Below are 20673 nucleotides of genomic sequence, written 5' to 3' on the forward strand. Positions count from 1 at the left end.
TCACTGGGGACTCCCAAGAAAATCTAGCACATTGATTTGATTCTGTGCTGTTTCTAGAATCCAACAATTCTTCTTGCCTGTGCTGTTTCTAGGTGATGGAGCCAATGATGTCAGCATGATCCAGGTGGCAGATGTGGGTGTGGGAATCTCCGGCCAGGAGGGTATGCAGGTAAAGACCAATCAGGCTATTCTGTGTGACCAGTTGGCCCTACTGACCTCTTGTCCTATCACCCTGTGGGCTGTCCCCGACTTCCTCTGGGCTCTACTGAACAAGGCTAAAGGGTTTGCCCTTAATATAGCTGATGCTCAATACAGCTGCTAAGCCACTAGTGCAAGCTAAGGAGGAATGCCCTTCTTCCTGTTTATGAAGCAGTGTGCAATAAGCATGTCTTCCCATGTCACAAGTCTATTTTTGTGAAATAAGTGGTTCAGAGAGAGGCAAGGTGAGTCATCGCCTTCTGTCTGGCTTTCGATGGCTCAGTCCCAGCATGCACTTTTTACTGTCCGTGAACACTGAGCAATACCATTTGAAAAAATGCCTTTGATGTAGGTGGAGCCTGGTGTCACTGTACAGGTGGAATGTAGCCATCCTCACTCACATGGAAGTTCACCTCTGCATCTTTCCTCTGCCACTGTGTTCACTCTCGGTCTGGGAGTCAGACATTGAACAAATGACTTAACTAAAAATGTGCTTCTTTTGGATTTAGTATTACAACAGTTTCCAACATTTGATTAAGTATGAATCACAACATTTTTGGGTTGGTGGAGATTTTAGGGAATAATTTATCCGAAGTTCTAAAAACCAGGATGTTGACACCACTTACTCGCTGGTTGATTCATTTGCTGACTCAGTGGTTCGATCAGTAATGATCTGTTGGGCATGTACTACATGCCAGGCCTGTGCAGAGCTCATTAATAGTTTTAGCTGATGTTCCACCCTCAGATGGAGGGTCCCAAGCTAGATGCACAGTAGTTCCGTCATGGCTGGTCCTTGACACTTGCCTTACTCCCCGCCCCCCCCCCCCCCCGTCATCTGACTGGAATCTCCATGTTACGTTACTCACACATTTTTTCTTCCTCCAGAAAATTGAAAATGGTGTTCATGTTTGACTCACCTTTGTGTCTTCACAGTGCCCAGTGTGGCACCTTGCACAAGGGGAAGCTCAAGAAACATTTGCTAAGTAAATGTACAAAATACAGTGGACCCTTGAACAACACGGGTCTGAACTGTTTGAGTCCACTTATATGGGGACATTTTCAATAAATATTTGGAAAATTTTTTGGAGATTTGTGACAATTTGAAAAAACTTGCAGATGAACCGCATAGCCTAGAAATATCGAAAAAATTAAAGCGGACCAGGCGTGGTGGGTCACACCTGTAATTTCAGTACTTTGGAAGGACAAGGCGGGAGGATCACTGGAGGCCAGGAGTTTGAGACCAGCGGGGCAATGTGGTGAAACCCCATCTCTACTAAAAATGCAAAAACCCCAGCGTGGTGGCCCATGCCTGTAGTCCCAGCTACTTAGGGGGCTGAGGCAGGAAGATCACTTGAGCCTGGGAGGTTGAGCCTGAAGTGAACTATGATTGCACCACTGCACTCCAGCTTGGGCAATACAATGAGACCCAGTCTCTTTTTTTTTTTTTTTTTTTAAAAAAAAAAAAAGAAAAAGAAAAAATTAAGGAAAACATAGGTGTGTCATGAATATGTGAAATACATGTAGATTCCATTGTGTGTGTTTATCAACTGTTTATGTGATCAGTAAGGCTTCCCATCAACCGTAGGCTATTAGTAGTTAAGTTTTGAGGGAGTCAGAAATTGTATGTGGATTTTCGACTGTTCGGGGGCACCCCTAACTCCAGTGTTGTTCAAGCGTCAACTGTAGTTCATTCATTCTGACTTTGTTGGCATTGCTTCTGTTTTCACTGTTTCCTCTACTGAAAATCTGATGGGGGCAGTGCCTATTGACCTCATATGCTTGGAAACTCGACTAGTAAACATCTTTTGGATCAAACACTTGAATGTTGAGCATGTGGCTGGGGAGGGGCCAGAGCTGCCATGCCTGCTCTCCTCCTCAAGGTGGGAGCACCAGCCCAAGCCCTGGGGCTCTACATGCAAGGTGAGGGGAACAGCTGAGTCATAGGGCAGGTGCCCAGAGACGCAGCTTTGAACAGGCGTAGCTGCTGGAGAGGAGGTTGCTGGGCACTTCTGCACATATGTAAAGCTGTGCATCCTCCCTGGGGATGTGTTAGGTGAGATGGGGACGAGGCTTGATACCTTTCCTTACCATCCTATGCACTTGGGTTTTCCAGCACTGCGACCCTGTTGCTTGCATTTTAGTCAGTCCCTGCTGAGCCCTTTGAGAGATGAGCTGTGGAATGCTGAGGGAGAGGGATGCCAGAGATGTCAGAGCTGAGCCGTGGAGGATCAGGCAGGAGGAGCAGGCGCTCCCCAGCTCAGCCAAGGTGGGGAGACTGCCCCAGGCAGGGGGCAAGAGGAACAAAGGAGATCCCACAGCTCCTGGGAAGTTCTGTCTTCGTGAGCTCTGGCTTATCTGGTTCACCCTATTTGTCTTGCACCCTCTAGAGCCAAGGCTGACTGGGAGCCAGGGATACGAGGTGACCCCAACATCTCTGATCCTGCTCTCCTAGAATTCCCAGAAAAGCTGGGAGGCTTTGGAAAGGCCACTTTGACGGAAGGACAAGCATTGTATTTGAGGCCTGGATTTAGGGGAGGAAGGAGCTGCAGAAGGCTGGCAAGCCAGGCGTCCTCGGAGGGGTTTGACTGTGGTTCTCAAGGGCGGGGGTTTCTTCTTCAAAGGCAGCCTAGAGTTTGGCCTTGTAGGCCATCAGCCTCTTTTTAACACTGGTCCCTTTTGACTGAGCTTCTCAGACTGATTCTGTGGAGGACGGGGACTGTGTCTGATGGTATCTGTTTCTCCAAGTCTGTGGCTGGCAATAGTGGAGTCTTAATAAATGATTTTTGAGAGAATGAATCATGGGGTTAATGAGTAAAGCATTACAGAACACGAAAAACCTTTTAAGCCCCTATGCGTTGACAGCAAGAGGTAGAGGGACATTTGCTTTGAAATCCTTAACTTTTGGTTCAGAAAATTGATGTTCTAAGGTTTTGTGTATCATGACACTATTCCATTTCAAGCGTACCATTTGAGGCATAACTTACTGCTTTCTACATATTATTGGAATATAGGGAAACCAGTTAGATGTTAAAGGCAGGTTGGCATTCTGTTTAGAATAACCTTCTGTTGATAAGCAGAAATCTACCTTTTCCTGCCACTTTGTTTGATTTTTTTTCCAAAGACATTTATTGTACAGTGGGTTTCAAATTATTCTGGGGACAAAAGGTATCATTTTCATGGTGTTTTCCAGCCTAGTTGGCTTCACTGTGTAAGCACCTTGCTTGATGATATGCAGGGGAAGCTTCCACGGCAGGGTCCTGCCTGTTCATGGAGGAAACGTCTTCTCCACTCCCTCCTGCACACGGCCACTGCCCGCACCCGGCGTCCTGGGTTGGGAGTATGTGGGAGGCCAGTGGAGCCGTGGGCCTGGCTTTGCCCATCACCAAGGCTCCTGGGGGGAACAGCCCAAAATGCACCTCCCAGGACAGGGGAATGTCTGTCTCTGATACATACGGCAGGAGCAGCTTTGGGTCATCCTTGGGTTGTGACCATGGACCGATTTAGAGGAAAATGACATCCGGGGGCAAAAAAAGGCAGATAAACTCCATGTATCTCTGTGTGTTTTCATTTGTTGAGAAAACAGCAGGAAAAAAGAAAACCTTTTAAACCCCATTAATGACACATATTTGAAAGTGTAAATGAATCCTATAAGGTGACATCCCTGAACTAGCGTGTTGGGTGAGATTGCCTCTTTTGTAACGGAAGGAGATGCTGAGGGAGACGACAGCGACGGAGACCCTGGCCAGCCATGCTCGCACTGTGTTCAGAATGGGGATTTTCCTTCCCTGTTGTGTACCTTGCATTTTGAGAAGAGAAGACAAACCTTACGCCAGGTCGGCATCACCAGTAACAGGAATCCCTCTCCCTTTGAAGGCAGTGATGGCCAGCGACTTTGCGGTGCCGAAATTCCGATACCTGGAGAGGCTCTTGATTCTTCACGGGCATTGGTGCTACTCCCGACTTGCCAACATGGTGCTGTACTTCTTCTACAAAAACACAGTAGGTATTGGATACCTGTCTAGAGTTTTGGGATTGGAAGGTTCGGTTCTTAGGACCATCGCCTGAATGAGGCGAAGGAGGATGGAGCAGATGGGAGGCCATGGACAGCCTGCTCCATCCTCCTTCGCCTGTGTAATTGTCCCCTGTCCTGGGCTGGCTCTGCGCTCTGTAGGCTCAGAGTCTAATTCAGGGGCGTGAGAGCAGCTGCATCTCTATGGAGAGGTGGTGGAAACAGGTGGATAACACTAGCAAGTCCACTGATGGCTGCAGAGTGAGAAGGGGCATAATTATGAGGCTAGCAGTTTGCACAGGGGCACACAGCTGGTAAACCTTCAAGGCTGCGTTCACCCCAGGCCACCCAGTCCTGCTCCCAGGCTCCTAACCACTCTGTCCATGGGTTTCTCAGGAGCATGCTGCCAAAATATCCCCAAACAGGAGTCCTCTAATCAGCATTTTCTCTAGAGTAGACGGAAAATCCAATGATAAGCACAAGTGTGCTTTGTGGTCTGGGATCAGAATAAGGGAACTTAGCCTCACTCTGATTCCCATACTGAACGGCCTCTGTTGGGACACACCCACACCAGGACAGGTGACAGGCGGCAAGCCCCTAGGTCAGGGAGGCCCAGACCCAGCAGGAAGGGGGTGCCCTTCGGGCCTTCCCGCCCTCTCCCACCTCCCAGGCTTGCGGAGCAGACACACCCCTCTCAGATGAGCTCATTCTGTAGCTAAAGTGACCCTGCTATAAAGTCACACCCAGGGCAGATTGGCTGCAGACATTTCTGTCTCTCTGAGGGTTCTGCATGGTCATTTCATGTGGATCTTCACGTTGGACTCTTCGTTCCTTCTTCACTGCTTCTTTGGCAGATGGGCTCCTCCATAGCCCTGCAGGATGGACCACATGGCCGCCTGAGTTCTGCCCCATTTGTAAGAGATTTCTAGATATTTTTCTGAGGAGTTGCTAGGCTGCTGCTGCTTTTGGCTGAATGTACAAACAAAGAGACAAAATAAACTCTTAGGCTAGGTGATCTTCCAAGGTAGTCCCATAAATCTACCTGGCTAAACACCAGAACTCCAGTGTCAAGATTATCCTATACTCTTCTGAAAATAAAATAAAATAAAAGGTGTATTCTTTTTCCAGTTCCATATAAAAACTCTCCAGTTAGCTAGCTCTAAACTGTCAGTGGTTGTTCATGTTCGTTTTATTTTTATTTTTTGAGACAGGGTGTCACTATTGTCTCCCAGGCTGGAGTGCAGTGGTACCATCATAGCTCACTGCAGCCTCAACTTCCTGGGCTCAAGTGATCTTCCAGCCTCAGCCTCCCAAGCAGCTGGGACTACAGGTGCGTGCCACCACGCACATCTAATTTTTTTTTTAAATTTTGTAGAGGCAGGGTCTCACTTTGTTGCTCAGGCTGGTTCTCCATGTTCTTAATTGTTTTTCTGGAGGCTACACCTGCCTTTCTTTTCCCAACCTCTCTTTCCCCCTCACACTCACCCCCTTCATTTTTCGGAGCGTCTTCTAGCAAATGCATACAGCTGCTCAGATCCAGTCAGGGCATGTTTAACTTGATAGGTTTGATCCCAGACATTAATTCAGATTAGGCTGTGCCTGGGACTATCCGAGGAAGGCTGTGTCACACCACTCCTGGGCTTGCCGGCTCATACCTCCTTTCTCCCAGCCCTGGCATTAAATCCCCCAGAGCTTTGAGGCCTCAAGTGCACAGTTGTAAGCCTAAAGGTTCTCAGCTCCCGAAGGAGTGGAGGGATGAATGGGGGTGGGCAGGGAAGAATCCAAGCCCCCTTTCTATCACTTGTTAGCTGTGAGTTCTTGAGCAAGTTAATTCCTTCTTTGGATTTTTTTTTTTTTTTTAAAGACAGGGTCTGATTCTGTTGCCCAGGTTGGAGTGCAGTGGCACCACTATAGCTTACTGTATCCTCAAACTCCTAGGCTCAAGCAATCCCCCTGCCTCAGCCTCCTGAGTAGCTGGGACTACAGGCCACCATGCCCAGCTAATTTTTTCTATTTTGTAGAGACAGGGTGTCGCTATGTTGCCCAGGCTGGTGTCAAACTCCTGGTCTCAAGCTATCGTCCCATCTCTGCCTCCCAAAGTGTGGTATTATAGGCATGAACCACCATGTCCAGTCTTCTTTTAAATCTTAAAAAAACAAAACAAAGCCTGTGAGTTGAGCCAGCTGATCCCTAATTCCCAGTTAAAATGTCTCAGATCGAAGGGAGGGCAAGAATGATGTAGGCCAAATCATTAAACATTTCAGATGCAAACAAAGGCCCTAGTGGCCACCTGGAATGGGCACAGCCTCCTGCCTGCTGCGATGAGTCCCTCCCCATTGAAGGGTACAGAAAGGAGAAGAGGACGCCTGTTTTTATTCCATAAAAATGCCAGGCCTTTGTTAACAAGCATTAATCTACATGAGGAGTTCAAGGATAATCACTGCCTCCTGAAATGAGAAATTCATTAGTTTTAGGAATAAGGTGGCCTTTCTTTCCAATAAAAAGCAGAGAAGAAAGGTTTCCATAGCAACAGTGGTTTGGGAAGAAAGCTTTTTGGTACTATAGGAAAAAAAATCTCAATTATCTGAGTACTTATCTTCTCTTTCTCTTGACTGTATTTGCTACCGATGACTCACTAGGCCAAGCCTGTGGGGGTGAGTGAGCGAGAGCCAGCCGTAGGAGTGAGGAAGGGAAGAAAGTCAATGAATAAAAACCAAATGTTCGTTTTCAGCATGTAGGGAAAGGCTGCATATTAAGACATTTAAATCATAGTCTGACACAGGACTTGGAGGCTGTGTGGCATGGTGGGTAATTTCAACATAAGCTATCATTTCTTATGATCTTCACAAGTCACTTTCAGGTCAAGAAGGCAAAAGCTCAGGGAGGTGAAGTGACTGAGTCAGGGTCAAAAGGGTAGATAGTTGCAGCTCCAGAACCAAGCCCAGGCCTTGTGGTGCCCAGCAGAAAATGTCTGTCTAGCGTCAGAGTTCCCTGCTGGGACTGTGCCTGCCCTCCAAGCCAAGACCCATCGCAGTTGAACAAGTTGGGTTCCTTACTCACACCGTGACCTCAGCCAAGTCACTTGATGTCTTGGAACTTCAAGTTCCCTCTCCGTATGTGGGATAAGAGCACTCGCCCTGCCTGAGTCCCAAACAAGGGAACTAACGATACCACTCACCATCACACACCATAGGCGATCACCTATAGCTCTCCAGGGACTCTGATGAGTACTCTAAATGCACTGGGTCGCTTCTTGCTCACAGCAGCTGCATTGGCTGAGTATCATTGGTATGCCCATGTCATGAGCAAGGAAAGCGAGACTAAGGAGTTCATGTTCTGTGCCCAGCTACATAGCTCATGAGTGTTAGAATGCTTTGCAATCACTAAACTGTCATGTCCACCGTATAAATGCACTCAGGCCGCTGATATACAGGAATCTAGCAATAGTGAGAAGAGATCTGACCTTGCTCCCACCCCAGTGAGCAGGGGCCAGAGGTGGCTGTTCCACCTCCCTGAATCTCACTTTCCTGTTCTGCTGAGCTGGGTAGCTGTAGCTATGAGGATCAGAGATGATGCCTCTCCCTCTCCCCCCAGCAGAGGTCCCCGTGGACAATCAGGTCACCGCAGCGATGTTGATGAGGTCATTGGCTTTGCTATTGTGCTTTTGTGTGTCCTCCCCTCAGTGGGAGTCAGTCACTGTCCACTGCACCTCCTCAGAGAGTATGCAGGTCACTAAAGAAGAGACAGGAGCAGAGATATAGCCACAGGTAGGCTTTGTCTGGGGTCACAGACAGAGGAGGTCCACTAGGGAAGATGCCACAGCTCATACTCAACTGGCCCTCTTGAAATGTGAGCAGCCCTACACCCCTGTGAAACCTTGATTTTGTTTTATGTTAATGATCCAGAGCTTGTCAAGCACAAAAATCTCATCCCCGCAAGGGCTGCTCCTGGGAATTCCCAATTCCCACTGCCAGTTCTTCTTTCTTAAGGGAGTGAGGAGGGCAAAGGGAAAGAAGAAGAGGGAGAGGCAGAGGCCAGCATCAGGGCTCAAGGTCACGGCTGTCTTTGGCAGAAATCGCTGCCAATACAGTTAATCTTGACTGTGAAACTCTGCAGGCCTGTCAGCTCCCTCGGATGAGAATCCTCAGCAATGGCTGAAGACTCGCCTGTTCCTGTTCTTCCTTTCTTGATTTCAGATGTTCGTGGGCCTCCTGTTTTGGTTCCAGTTTTTCTGTGGCTTCTCTGCATCTGCCATGATTGACCAGTGGTATCTAATCTTCTTTAATCTGCTCTTCTCGTCACTTCCCCCGCTCGTGACTGGGGTGCTGGACAGGGATGTGCCAGCCAACGTGCTGCTGACCAACCCGCAGGTCTACAAGAGTGGCCAGAACATGGAGGTAAAGCTCCCCTGAGTCTCCGCCTTCCACCTCCTGAGCTCTGCCCTCCATGTTCACTCTTCCAAAGTGCCAGTTCCCCAGCCTTCCTTCAGTTGGACACCCTGGACAAACTGAAATTCTAGAATTCACCATTCTAGAGGATGGAGAAAAAGGGCTGCTCTCTGCTTGGCTACAGTACATCAAGTGTTGTAAGCGAAACTGTCCCCCCTCCAAGAGTCTCCTGGAGCCCAAGAAAAGCCCAGAGTCCAGTCAGTCACAGGGGATCACTGAAGCTAGAGGCGGGATTTTTCTAAAGCAAGGAAGAAAATGTGACTTATTTTGAATGGGAATTAACAAGAAGACAAACCCACAAGGAAGCCACTGAGCCACTGAAAGAGCAAATAGATTTAAATACATACTGGCATTAATATACCACATAGATTCACACACTGATGACCAGATGTTTCTGCCAGCCATTAAAATAGACAGCAAGTGCTTTTCTTTGCCTTGAATTATTCCATGTGGGCAAAAAGAACATGGAGTCTCATTTCTCCTGCAATAATCCCTAATTCCAGATTCATTCACTGATGAGTTAACTTCCCCTGGCCACCTCTGAGAATGTTCAGTTCCCACAGAAGCAGGCCACATGCACGGGGTGCTGGGAGGCTAAGGGCCAGGGAGGGGAGCAGGGCCTCTGCTTGTTATTTGTTGCTTCAGGAGAGTTCCCACCCTTGGCCAGGCCTCAGCCTCCTCGGCCACCTGCGGTACAAAGACGCTGGGAGTGTGTCCTGTCCTGTGGAATTAAAGTGGCCCACAGGAAGAGCCTAGCCAGCACTTTCCCTAAGTGCTCAGCCAGAGCTCCTTCCCCAGTGTGTGTTTCCTGCAGGTCCCATGCCAGCTGCTCTGGTACTTGGCAGGGTCAAATACACATTTGGTCACCTGGGTAATAGAGACTCTGTTCATCTATATCAAGGTTATTTTCATTTCTGCCCATGGGCATATAGCTGTTTGCTTTCAACATTGGGACACATCCATCATGTAATTTTAAAAGTGAAGACTCACTCTTAAGAAACATTCTAAGGGACCCACCACCAAGAGAGGCAAAACCTGGTCAAAGTGGAAGGAATAGAAGGGCTCAAATTGGGGGAGAATGCCCGGAATTTCAGGTGCTATTCCTACTTCCTACTTGAGAGACATGTTCCCTGGGAAGATGCAGAAAGCAGTTTCTTTTTTTTTTTTTTTTTTTTTTTTTGAGACAAGGTCTCGCTCTGTCACCCAGGCTGGAGGGCAGTGGCGTGATCTCGGCTCACTGCAAGCTCCGCCTCCCAGGTTCACGCCATTCTCCTGCCTCAGCCTCCCGAGTAGCTGGGACTACAGGCGCCCGCCACCACGCCCGGCTAATTTTTCTGTATGTTTAGTAGAGACGGGGTTTCACCATGTTAGCCAGGATGGTCTCGATCTCCTGACCTCATGATCCGCCTAACTGGGCATCCCAAAGTGCTGGGATTACAGGCGTGAGCCACCGCACCCGGCCAGTTTCATCTTTTTACTGTGAACCTGGAGCTACTGAAGCTTGTCTTTTTGGTGCAGGTGTTCCCAGTGAGTGACTCAGCTGCAGATAGTTTTGTAGGTGTTTGGTAGTGCTTTTCATCGGGACTCTGGGGCCTCGCGTCTCCAAAAGTCCTGAGAGAGTGAGTTTTCCTTGGGTGCTTGCCTTGTGCATTAACTTACGTGTAGCATCCTAGGAAATGTCATTCGAGGTGTCAACCTAAATAGCAAACAGAGAGAGGCTCTCTAAAAGAGAATGGTGTTTATTTGGGAATAGGGCATTGCAATGGGAATGTGTGTGCTGTAGTAAGCTATGTGCATATTTAGCGAGGTAAAGGAAGACAAATGTATGTAAAGGAAAAAATTTCATGATCGTTTTGAGATGCTCTTCCCTTGACTACAAGGATAAATGACAAAGATGGTGCCTGTTTGAGGTTGGACAGACAGTTGCTGGGCACATGTCCTTACAGATATATTTTTCTGTGGATATGATCATTTTTGTTATCAGGTATTTATGCATGAGAACCCTCCCTTCATGGCCTTTCCCAGCTCTACTCCTCAGGGTGGGTTTTTGTTGTTGTTATTGTTGTTGTTTTTAACACAAGTGACTCCATTTTTATTCTAACTGCTTTCACAGAGGATGCCAATGCTTCACTGTAACATCACTGATTGTTTTTGTGTCCCAGGAATACCGGCCACGAACGTTCTGGTTTAACATGGCCGACGCCGCCTTCCAGAGCCTGGTTTGCTTTTCCATTCCTTACCTGGTAAGTTGGCCCCCGGGTGCAGTTTTTCTTACCAGCTGGATCCGGGGACCTACAGATCCAGGACCCCACTGTCTTTCAGGCCTACTATGACTCGAGCGTGGACCTGTTTACCTGGGGGACTCCTATTGTGACAATCGCGCTGCTCACTTTCCTGCTCCACCTGGGCATTGAAACCAAAACCTGGGTAAGAGCCGCCTGCGTGGCCACGTCTCAGAAGAGCACTGATGCCATGGACCCCACACTTCCCTGCAGATTCATGAGGTCTGGGAGGTCGTTTTGAGTAGACAGGAGACTGCAAAGCTGACCTCAGTGTGATGAGAAGGACAATGACACATTTCCGAGCCCTGTGGTGTGGGGAGCTGCTGCAGCCTGTTGCTCGCACTTCCCCGGCCACGCTCATCTCCCTCCCGCCTCTTTCCCGCTTCCACCACCACATTCTCTCCTTTCCCTCCTGTCTTGCCCTCTCGCCCCTGACTCCCTCTCACCTCATGTGCGTCTCCCAGGGTGGTCCATGGGTTCCGGAGGCCTCACTGAGCCCCACCGGTTACCCGCGTCATAGACCGCAGTGTGTCTGAAGGCCTCAGAACCTCACACCTGCTCATTGATGACTGGCACGTTTTTGTTATTGTCATTGTTGTCACTTTTAGGTGGAAATAAAAGCCCTTTCTTTCTCATTCCCCCTCAGACCTGGCTCAACTGGATAACGTGTGGCTTCAGTGTCCTTTTGTTTTTCACCGTGGCTTTGATTTATAATGCGTCTTGTGCCACGTGCTATCCTCCGTCCAACCCTTACTGGACTATGCAAGCCTTACTGGGTGACCCAGTGTTTTACTTGACTTGCCTGATGACGCCTGTCGCTGCGCTGCTGCCCAGGTGGGTGTCGGAGCGGGATAGTGCCTCTGAGCCCCGAGTGAGCCCAGACGACATTGGCATTGCTTCTGCTCTGTGTGGGTCTCTGGAAGCTCAAAGACACCACTGACAGGAATATCTCACTTTTTGTTTTAATGTACTTTTTCTAGATTGTTTTTCAGATCCCTCCAGGGGAGCGTTTTCCCCACACAGCTTCAGCTGGCACGTCAGTTGACCAGGAAGTCCCCCAGGAGATGCAGTGCTCCCAAAGAGACCTTTGCTCAGGGACGCCTCCCGAAGGACTCGGGAACCGAGCACTCATCAGGGAGGACCGTCAAGACCTCTGTGCCCCTGTCCCAGCCTTCTTGGCACACACAGCAGCCGGTCTGCTCCCTGGAGGCCAGCAGGGAGCCCAGCACAGTGGACATGAGCATGCCGTTGAGGGAGCACACCCTGCTGGAGGGGCTGAGCGCACCGGCCCCCATGTCCTCCGCGCCAGGGGAGGCTGTCCTGAGGAGTCCAGGAGGGTGTCCTGAGGAGTCCAAGGTGAGAGCTGCCAGCACCGGCAGGGTGACCCCCCTGTCTTCCCTCTTCAGCCTGCCTACCTTCAGCTTACTCAACTGGATTTCCTCCTGGTCACTGGTCAGCAGGCTGGGGAGTGTCTTACAGTTCTCCCGGACGGAGCGGCTTGCAGATGGACAAGCGGGACGTGGACTTCCTGTCCAGCCCCACTCAGGCCGATCAGGACTTCAGGGGCCAGACCACAGACTACTTATAGGAGCATCTTCAAGGCGGTCACAGTGAAAACCTTGAAATGGCCTTTTTTAATATATATAAATAAATGTTAATATTATTTATGTTTCTTATTTGCACAGAAGAGTTCTAGGGAGATGTATTTCTAAATGTTTCCCAGGCTAATACAGGAAACAAGAGGTACCAAAAAAGAAAGTTTATTTTTTAAAGTTCTAAGTAGAGTATATTGAAAAGAAAAAGAAGAGCCTTAACATATATAAAAGTTTAAAGAAGAGTAACACTTGAAAAGTGTGTTTAGATTTATTTTTTCATCTCATTTTTAAGAACAAGCAGTATGATTTGTTTTCTTCAACATGTATGACTGTGCACTGAGTACAAACGTGTGACTGCTCCTAGTTAATGCAGGCAGGTGTGAACATGGGGGAACAATGAGCAGAGATGGCAGAGGGCAGAGCACATGGCCCCCAGAGGCTTCCAGTCTCACTGACACGGGAGGGCTGGGCTCCACTTTATCCAGATGAAGGAAAGGAAGACCTCAAGAAAAATTCACAGTTGAGTGCATCCCAGCATTCTGTTCCGGGCAGGCATTTCAGGAAGACCGCCTTGTAGGTATTACATCCCTGGTGTAGTATTTTGCCTGTTAAATCATAACAAGCAATAAACAACTTTCACTTTGCAAAGACAGTGTGTCCAGTTACCACTGGTGTATGAAATGATTAATACCTGACCTCACAGAGTATGATCTGAGGGCACTTCCGTAAGGCAAGTCCTTTTAGAGGCTATGAAGAAAACAGCTGCATGGCACATACCAAAGCTGCTGCACAGCCGGCCACCATGGCACCCCGCACCAGGCCATCAGCACCACGTGCCAAGGAGCTCAGTGGTCTTCAGGCATTTTTCTAATGAGCCATTAGTTCTGTCCCTCTAAAACTAGAAAAGGAAGGGGAGGAAATGATAACAATCCAAGGCAATGATATGGCATGTCATCTTCTGAGCCCTTCTTTCTACTTTGTCAAACAGTTCTTAGTTGCTGGCTCTGCTCAGCACCGGGGCTGTGAAGGGTGTACTCCCTGCTGTGTGGGAGGGACCTAGGGCCTCTTTGGATGCCTGTCTTCGAGGACAGCAATGCAGAGAGGGCATAGGATCTGAGGACAAGGAAATTCCTCAGCATGGCGTATCAGGAAAGCATGGCTCATTCTGCAATGAGCCATGAGTGTGGGCCATTGCAAGTCACAGAAAATGCACCTCATTCCAGTCAAGCAGAAAAACAGGCACAGGCTCAGTGTAGGTCCCAAGAGAGGGTGCCTGGACCTGGGCTTTTCTCCCAGCTTTCAGGGACAGCTTTGTCCTGGGTCTGCCTCTGTTCATGGGGATGCTTGGCAGGAGTCACCCCCAGGACTTATCCATGCATCACTATTCAGAAGAGACAGAGGGCCCCTCTCTCCACATTCCAAACAGAGTCCTGGTTTCCTCAGCCTCACCCTGCATAGCTTGCACAACATCCTCAGAACCATTCACTGGCAAATGGAGGGGAACGTCCTGACTGGGACTCCCAGCTGGAGCTGGGAGAGAGGTCCACTTCCCTTAGAACACCTGAGCTGCTGCATGAGTGGACGTCAGAAGAATCTCTATGCCCTGTTAAATGGGGAGACAAAGGGGTGGTGGGGGCTTCAGCCAGTGATTTCGGACCGAAGGTGACAGCCGTCCCAACCCTGCCCAGCCTGATGCCACCTCCTCTGTTCTTGGAACAAGGCGTAGGAAAAGAATCTCCTTTGGAAGGTGACAGTGCTCCCTGAATTAAGGTGATGGTTGCGAGCACCAAGTACAAGGACTAGACGCATATTTACCTGCGTATCTGAGAGTTCCAGATCCCCAGCTTCCAGATGATCCTTGCACATATAACCTGCCTTCCTTCCAGAGGATGTCTTTTCCTCTGGAGAGTAGATGCTTGCTCTTGGGAAACGGAATGACCTTGGCGCTGGCTTCAGGAATATGCATCCCACAGCCAGTTTAGAGAAATAAATGTTGTAAATGGCATTGACAGCTGCTCTTTAGGATGAGGATTATTATGGAAATCCACAATAACAATCTATGGCAAGCAACTAAGTTTGATGTCAAAATGAACATAATATGGGGGGGCGAACTTCATGATTATCTCAAAAAAGCCGTAGGTGAAATAGGTTACCAAATCCTAGTAACAAATCTAAAATAAGTAGGAAGGCTGGCTTCCTGAGGCTTGGCGACAAAATAGCTGGGTTGGTCATTTGACGTTGTACAGTGTGCCTAACTCGAAGTCAAAATCAATTAATTCTAAGTTCTCGGAGGTCAGATACTATGTCCTCTTCACTTTGGATCCCTGGCACCTTGCACAGAACCTAGCAGTTTGAATGTGCTGAGAAAATGTTTGAAGAAGCAAAGAATGAGTGGTAATCCTGAAACACTGAAGGCATTCCTGTGATAATCAGAGGTAAAGGACAATTGCTGGCAGTAACCCATTATGATTTAATATTTTCTGTAATCTCTGGCTAATATGACAAGACATGCATTCTTCAAAAGAAGGCATGTGAAGTATAAAGACAGTGGGTTGAAAGTAAAAGGATGCAAAAGGATTTAATATATAAACAATATGTAAAAGAAAGGAGACATAGTTATATTAATATCAGACAACATAAACTTCAGGCCATAAAGAGGGACCTGATAGTGATAAAAAGGCCTTCTCAGGACATGAGAATCACCCAAGTGATGTACTCCTAATAACCAGAGCTTTAAAATACATGAAACTCAAATTTAAAAAAAGGAGAAATAGACAAATCACAAATATACCCAGACTGTCTTTCGGTCATTTATAGAATAGATAGAGAAAAAAGTGGGTGTAGGAGTTAGAGAGACATAGGCAATGTCCTTATTTGTGACTAGAAAATGCAGGCCCAGCTGTAAGTGTGCACGGCTGCAAGTGCTTGGATGTAACTACAAGCAGAGCTTCTCCCCTGCACATGGAAGTGGCCCAAGCCAAGCAAGGCCAGGGAGGTGCGGGGAGAGGTGCAGAGTGCAGAGAGGAGCAGGGAGAGAGACCTGGGAGAGGAGTGAGCACAGAGAGGGTCCCGGCTCCCTGACTCATTGGCCAGGAGGCACCTGCCCTCATCGTATCTGTGCCTTCGGTAAGGGGCCGGGACTCAGCTTCGCCCTCCTCCTGCTTTCCTCGCATCTCTACTGAAAATGCCCCTGTTTGGACCTGTTACCTCGAAGGCACGAAGACTTTCATAAGTGTTCACCCTGCCACTGCTGCAGAGCCCATGTCCAGGGGAGCTTCCCACACTCAGGGTGAGGGCACATTTGTGGATCACAAAATCATCTTTGTCACCACCAGCTTTTTGGTCCCTTCCTTTCCCCTCCTCCTCTCCCTCCCCTTTCCCCTCCCCTTCCCCTTTCCTTTCCAACGGGGTCTAACTCTGTTGCCCAGGCTGGAGTGCAGGGGTGTGATCACAGTTCACTGCAGCCTCTACCTCCCGGGCCCACAGGGTCCTCCTGCCTTAGCCTCCCAAGTAGCTGGGACTATAGGCACCTGCCACCATGCCCGGCTAATTTTTGTATTTTTTGTATAGATGGGCTTTCGCCGTGTTGGCCAGGCTGGTCTCAAACTCTGAGGCTCAAGCAATCTGCCTGCCTTAGCGTCCCAAAGTGCTGGGGTTACAGGTGTAAGCCAGCGCCGTCTGACCTTGTTTTTCTTTAATGAAATGATGGCCTTTGGTGGTCTGAGCAAGCTCTGGGGAAGACAGCCTTGTTGCTCCCTCCCTCCCGGCCCCTGGGGTTCATCTCACTCCGAAGGGAAGCCATCTCCAGGGCCTCTCAATGGTGTGGCCGCTGTTACACGGGCCCTGAGAGCCCCACCCAGAGGATCTTCCTGTTGCAACTCCTTTTTTATCTCAACCTAGCCTGTTCTCACACAACGTCAACCTGGTGTCTTACTGAATGAATCCCTTCTCATGTTTGTATTTAAAAGCACTAAAATACTTTCGAACTACTTGACCTTACTTTATACCTAACCTGGGGCAAGTGTTTTGGAACAACAGAAGTGACAAGAGTGTTTACAGGTCACTTAGAATGGTACTGCTGTTCTCTGGTCCTCATTAATCAAACCACAGCTGGAGGCCTTCGCTGGAAAGTGTACGACATGGCTCAGACTTGGGATGGCACAAACCAACACCTTCTGAGCCAGGCCCAGGCTCAGGCCCAACCAGTACACGATGTGCCTCCAACTTTGCCGGGAGACCATCCGCGGCTTCCAAAATGCCCCAAGCAGCGTGCCCACACCCACAGCCATCCAGCCAGGGCAGACTTCGGCCGGCTCTTAACGTTTTCTTCCTAATGAGGAATTTTCAGCATCCTCAGTTCTTGTTTAAAATGGCACACAAAGTCCAGGTTGTTCCCTGAACTGCAAACCTGTCTGCTTTTCACCTTTTCCCAGCCTCTCTGGCTGGAGGGCGACAGCAACCCAGGTGAGACTGGGGAGGCCCCAGGCCCCGGGCTGTCCTCCCATTTCCCTTCCAGCTTTCAGCACAGCTGCCTTCTCTAATGCCACAGGCAGATTCGTGCTTTACTGCAGAAAGTGGTATTTCCTAGCTCATAATTTAATTATTTTAGAAAAGGCTATCTTTTTAGTTTTACAGATGTTAACTTTGCATCTCAAAGTTAAATGACAAAAAAATAATAAATAATGTAAGACAGACCAGCTGTCCGGCAAATAATCCAGAGAGAAATGCAAAAATGTTCTGGACAGCCAGGGCTGACCCATCTATGCCTTCAGAATGAAGCTGTGAAGTTTCTTTTTATTTATTTATTATTCCCGAAGCCATGAATTTTAAAGAGGCCTGGCCAGGGATACAATCACTAAATAAAACAAAGAAGGGGATCCTGACTAGCTGGGCCGTCTGAGTTAACCAGTCATTTATTATCAATAGCAGTCCCTACGCTGGGAAGACAGCAGAGGTGTGTAGACAGGTAGTGCCAAGCGTCTTTCTCATCCTGAATCTCCTTTGTCCAAGCTCAAGGCCTGTGATGAAGACTCACTCTCAGGCCTTTGGGGTACAAGAGGCTGCCATGGTTATTCTGTTTGGAAAACACTTCCAGAGCCCTGACCCCACGGTGCATGGGTGGCTCTGCCTCATCACCCAGCAAGCCTGAGGGGACCTGGGTGAGCTTCTTCTTTGCCCTCCAACCCTGCAGGGGCGTCAGGGCACCATGAAACTCATGCCCACACGCACTTTGATGGACAGCGTCCCAGGCTGGGGACACACACCAAGGCTTGCCATCACGTTCTTTTCATCAGTGTAACAGCGGTAACTGTCCAGGGACACGCAACCTCCTTGTCTCCCATCACACTCCGTGGCCCAAACACAGCACAGCTGGAGCCGGGAAATATCCACTAAGTGAATGCCCATCACTGCTACACACTCACAGCTGTCTCCCTCGGCATCTGCACACGCAGGACAGCTCTGGACAGGTGGGGCACTGAGGTAGCCCAGCCAGGCTGCCAAGACAGGGCTAAGAAGCCCAGTGGAAATTGTGGATTTCACCAAAGACTCCCAGAGAGAAGCATTGCCATCCCCTCCCTTCTTCAAATGCAAAGAAAAAAAAAATAGTTTGTTGTTCTCAGGACTTCTGGGTATGGCAGTCTCAAAAATGAGCCAAAGCAAGCAAGAAAGGGCATGCAAGTCCTTCTCTGGGTGACAGTGACGAAGGGTGAGTCCTTCAGAACGCTCTACTCTGGAAGCCTGGCCCACCGCAGAGTGACATCTCCGTCACTTGGAAGGCCAACGTTGTCCCCCAGCTGTCAGGTCCAGTTCATGCTTGTGAAAGTCCTATGTGTGTGGCCACACATGTGAGGACACATTAGAGTAGTTTGAAACTGAAGAGAGCAAATTGCAGAATGAGGACAGTTCTGACAAAAATGTACCTCTTTTGCAGCTGATGTAGCTGAAAGCCATGGGCTGCTGCACGGGAGCAGCAGTTGTATAAGACCAACACCCAGGAAGCCCCACCTCTCCTCGACGCTTGTTTGAAATTTCTGCCAAGGAGTGTCCATGACAGTGGGTAGCAGGGGCCTCCTCCGCCCCTGCCCAGCGCATAGGGGGAGTCCAGCAGGTTTTGCCTGAGCTACCCCGCTCAACCGGAGTGGGCTGCTCCTGTAAAACCCACCCTCCACGTTGGAATGAGATTCTAGTTCATCCTGACGGCTGACCACTGGAGTGGCAGCCCACCCTGCAGCCCTCCGAGCCCCTGAGGGGCCCTGGGTGTGGTCTTGCATGCTGCTCACTGGCCCTGCTCATTGGCCCTTGCCCCTGTGACCCTCCTTCTCCTCATCCCACCCCAGGATGTTATGCTTGGGATGTGGCCGTGCACACATCTGTACAAGTGTCTCAGGAGCAGTGACCACAGGTTAGTCCTTAAACTAGTAACCCTCCACACACCTTGTCTTGCCCCAGGACCCCTTCTCCCTCCCAGGCACCATGGTTTCCCTTACCCTCGGTCTACCCTCAAAAACAACCACCAAACATATCCTACCGGAGTTTTTTCCATTGTTTTGGTAATCATTCATATAAAATCTCATAACAAGGATAGTCAAGGCATACTCAACATCACTAATCAATAGAGAAAGACAAAACCGCAGTGAGATAGCACCTCACCCCCATTAAGAAGGCTTTCTGGATCATTTAAACAATGAAGAAATGACAAGAGCTGGTGAAGATGTGGAAGCTCCAGAGCCCTGTGCACTGCTGGAAGGAATGCAAAATGGCGCAGCTGCTGTGGGAAACAATGTGGCAATTCCTCCCAAAATTAAAGGCAGAATGACCATCTGATCCAGCAGTTACACTTCCAGGTACCTACCCAAGCAATTCAAAGCAGGGACTCACACAGATACTTACACCGCCATATTCATAGCAGCATTCCGCACAATAGCCAACAGATAAACATAGCCCATGTCTGCCGACAGATGAATGAACAAACAAAAATATGGACTCTACATAGAATGGGATATTATTCCGTCTTAAAAGGAGGGAATGTCTAACACATGTACAACACAGATGAACCTAGAGGACAGGAAACTGAGTGAAGGAGGGCAGTCACGAAAGGACAGGCCGGGCACGGTGGCTCACGCCTGTAATCCCAGCACTTTGGGAGGCTGAGGCCGGTGGATCACCTGAGGTCAGGAGTTCAAGACCAGCCTGGCCAACATGACGAAACCCCGTCTCTACTAAAAATACAAAAATTAGCTGGCGTGGTGGTGGATGCCTATAATCCCAGCTACTTGGGAGGCTGAGGCAGGAGAATCGCTTGAACTCAGGAGGTGGAGGTTGCAGTGAGCCGAGATGGTGCCGTTGCACTCCAGCCTGGGCAACAAGAGTGAAATCCCTTCTCAAACAAACGAAAAAAAAAGGACAGATGATGTGACTCCACCTACATGCGGTGCCTAGAGTAGTCAAACTTGTGCAGACAGGAAGTAGAATGGGGGTGGCCAGGAGCTGGAAGGGGAAAGGGGAGTTCGTATTTAATGGGCACAGAGTTTCCATTTAGGTTGATGAAAAAGCTCTGCGATGGATGGTGGTGGTGGCTGCACAACAGCGTGAAGGTACTTCAGGCCCCGGAACCAACTATATGCTTTAAAGCGGTTAAAATGCTACATTTGATGTATGTGCAAGTTACCACAACAATTTTTTAATTAAAAAAAAAAGAGGCAAGAGCACCTTAGGGAATACAATTTTAGATCAAAATATTTTCAAAGCACTCGATTCCGAGACAGAGCTCAGAGAGGCTTCCAGAGCCTCCAGCCTGAGCCTGCTTGGTGGCAGGGCTTGCCTCATCACCCTTCACTTTCAGAGCCTCTGAAAGTTCATCTCCTTGTAAAATCAACATGACAGCAAATGTGTCTGCTCTGACTGGGAAGCCCTGAGTAACTTGTTGGAACCCAGGTGGCCATAAATCTCTGTCCTGAGTTATGGCCCGAGATGCAGGAAACACGTGGATGTGGAGGTGCAGTGCAAGTCATTCTGCTATTTTTAGCTCCCACTTTCTCTCAGAGAAAACTAGGGGCTGACAGCCAGGGGCTCGGAAGCCATCAGAAGAGCCACGCTGGGCAGGACAGCTCCCCTGGGGCACTCGGCCGGCCTCTGCAGAC

At 49.0% G+C, this 20673-nt stretch overlaps 1 protein-coding gene across 4 annotated transcripts in view; it reads left to right on the forward strand.

Annotated features, from left to right (window-relative positions):
- ATP10A (ATPase phospholipid transporting 10A (putative)) overlaps window positions 1-13180 on the forward strand; it is a 186336-nt gene extending 173156 nt beyond the window's left edge. For 3 of the 4 annotated variants that reach the window (XM_003828068.6, XM_063596989.1, XM_063596990.1), the window contains 7 exons: window positions 93-169; window positions 4072-4197; window positions 8404-8604; window positions 10818-10898; window positions 10978-11082; window positions 11584-11771; window positions 11918-13180. In XM_003828068.6, the coding sequence (XP_003828116.3) occupies window positions 93-169; window positions 4072-4197; window positions 8404-8604; window positions 10818-10898; window positions 10978-11082; window positions 11584-11771; window positions 11918-12551 (1412 nt within the window). In that variant the 3' untranslated portion in view covers window positions 12552-13180. The remainder of the gene's footprint in view (window positions 1-92; window positions 170-4071; window positions 4198-8403; window positions 8605-10817; window positions 10899-10977; window positions 11083-11583; window positions 11772-11917) is intronic. The other variant, XM_055098745.2, reaches the window with a different exon arrangement.
- The last annotated feature ends 7493 nt before the right edge of the window (window positions 13181-20673 follow it).

This window comes from Pan paniscus, chromosome 16 (assembly GCF_029289425.2).
Source record: "Pan paniscus chromosome 16, NHGRI_mPanPan1-v2.0_pri, whole genome shotgun sequence".
Lineage (NCBI taxonomy): Eukaryota > Metazoa > Chordata > Mammalia > Primates > Hominidae > Pan > Pan paniscus.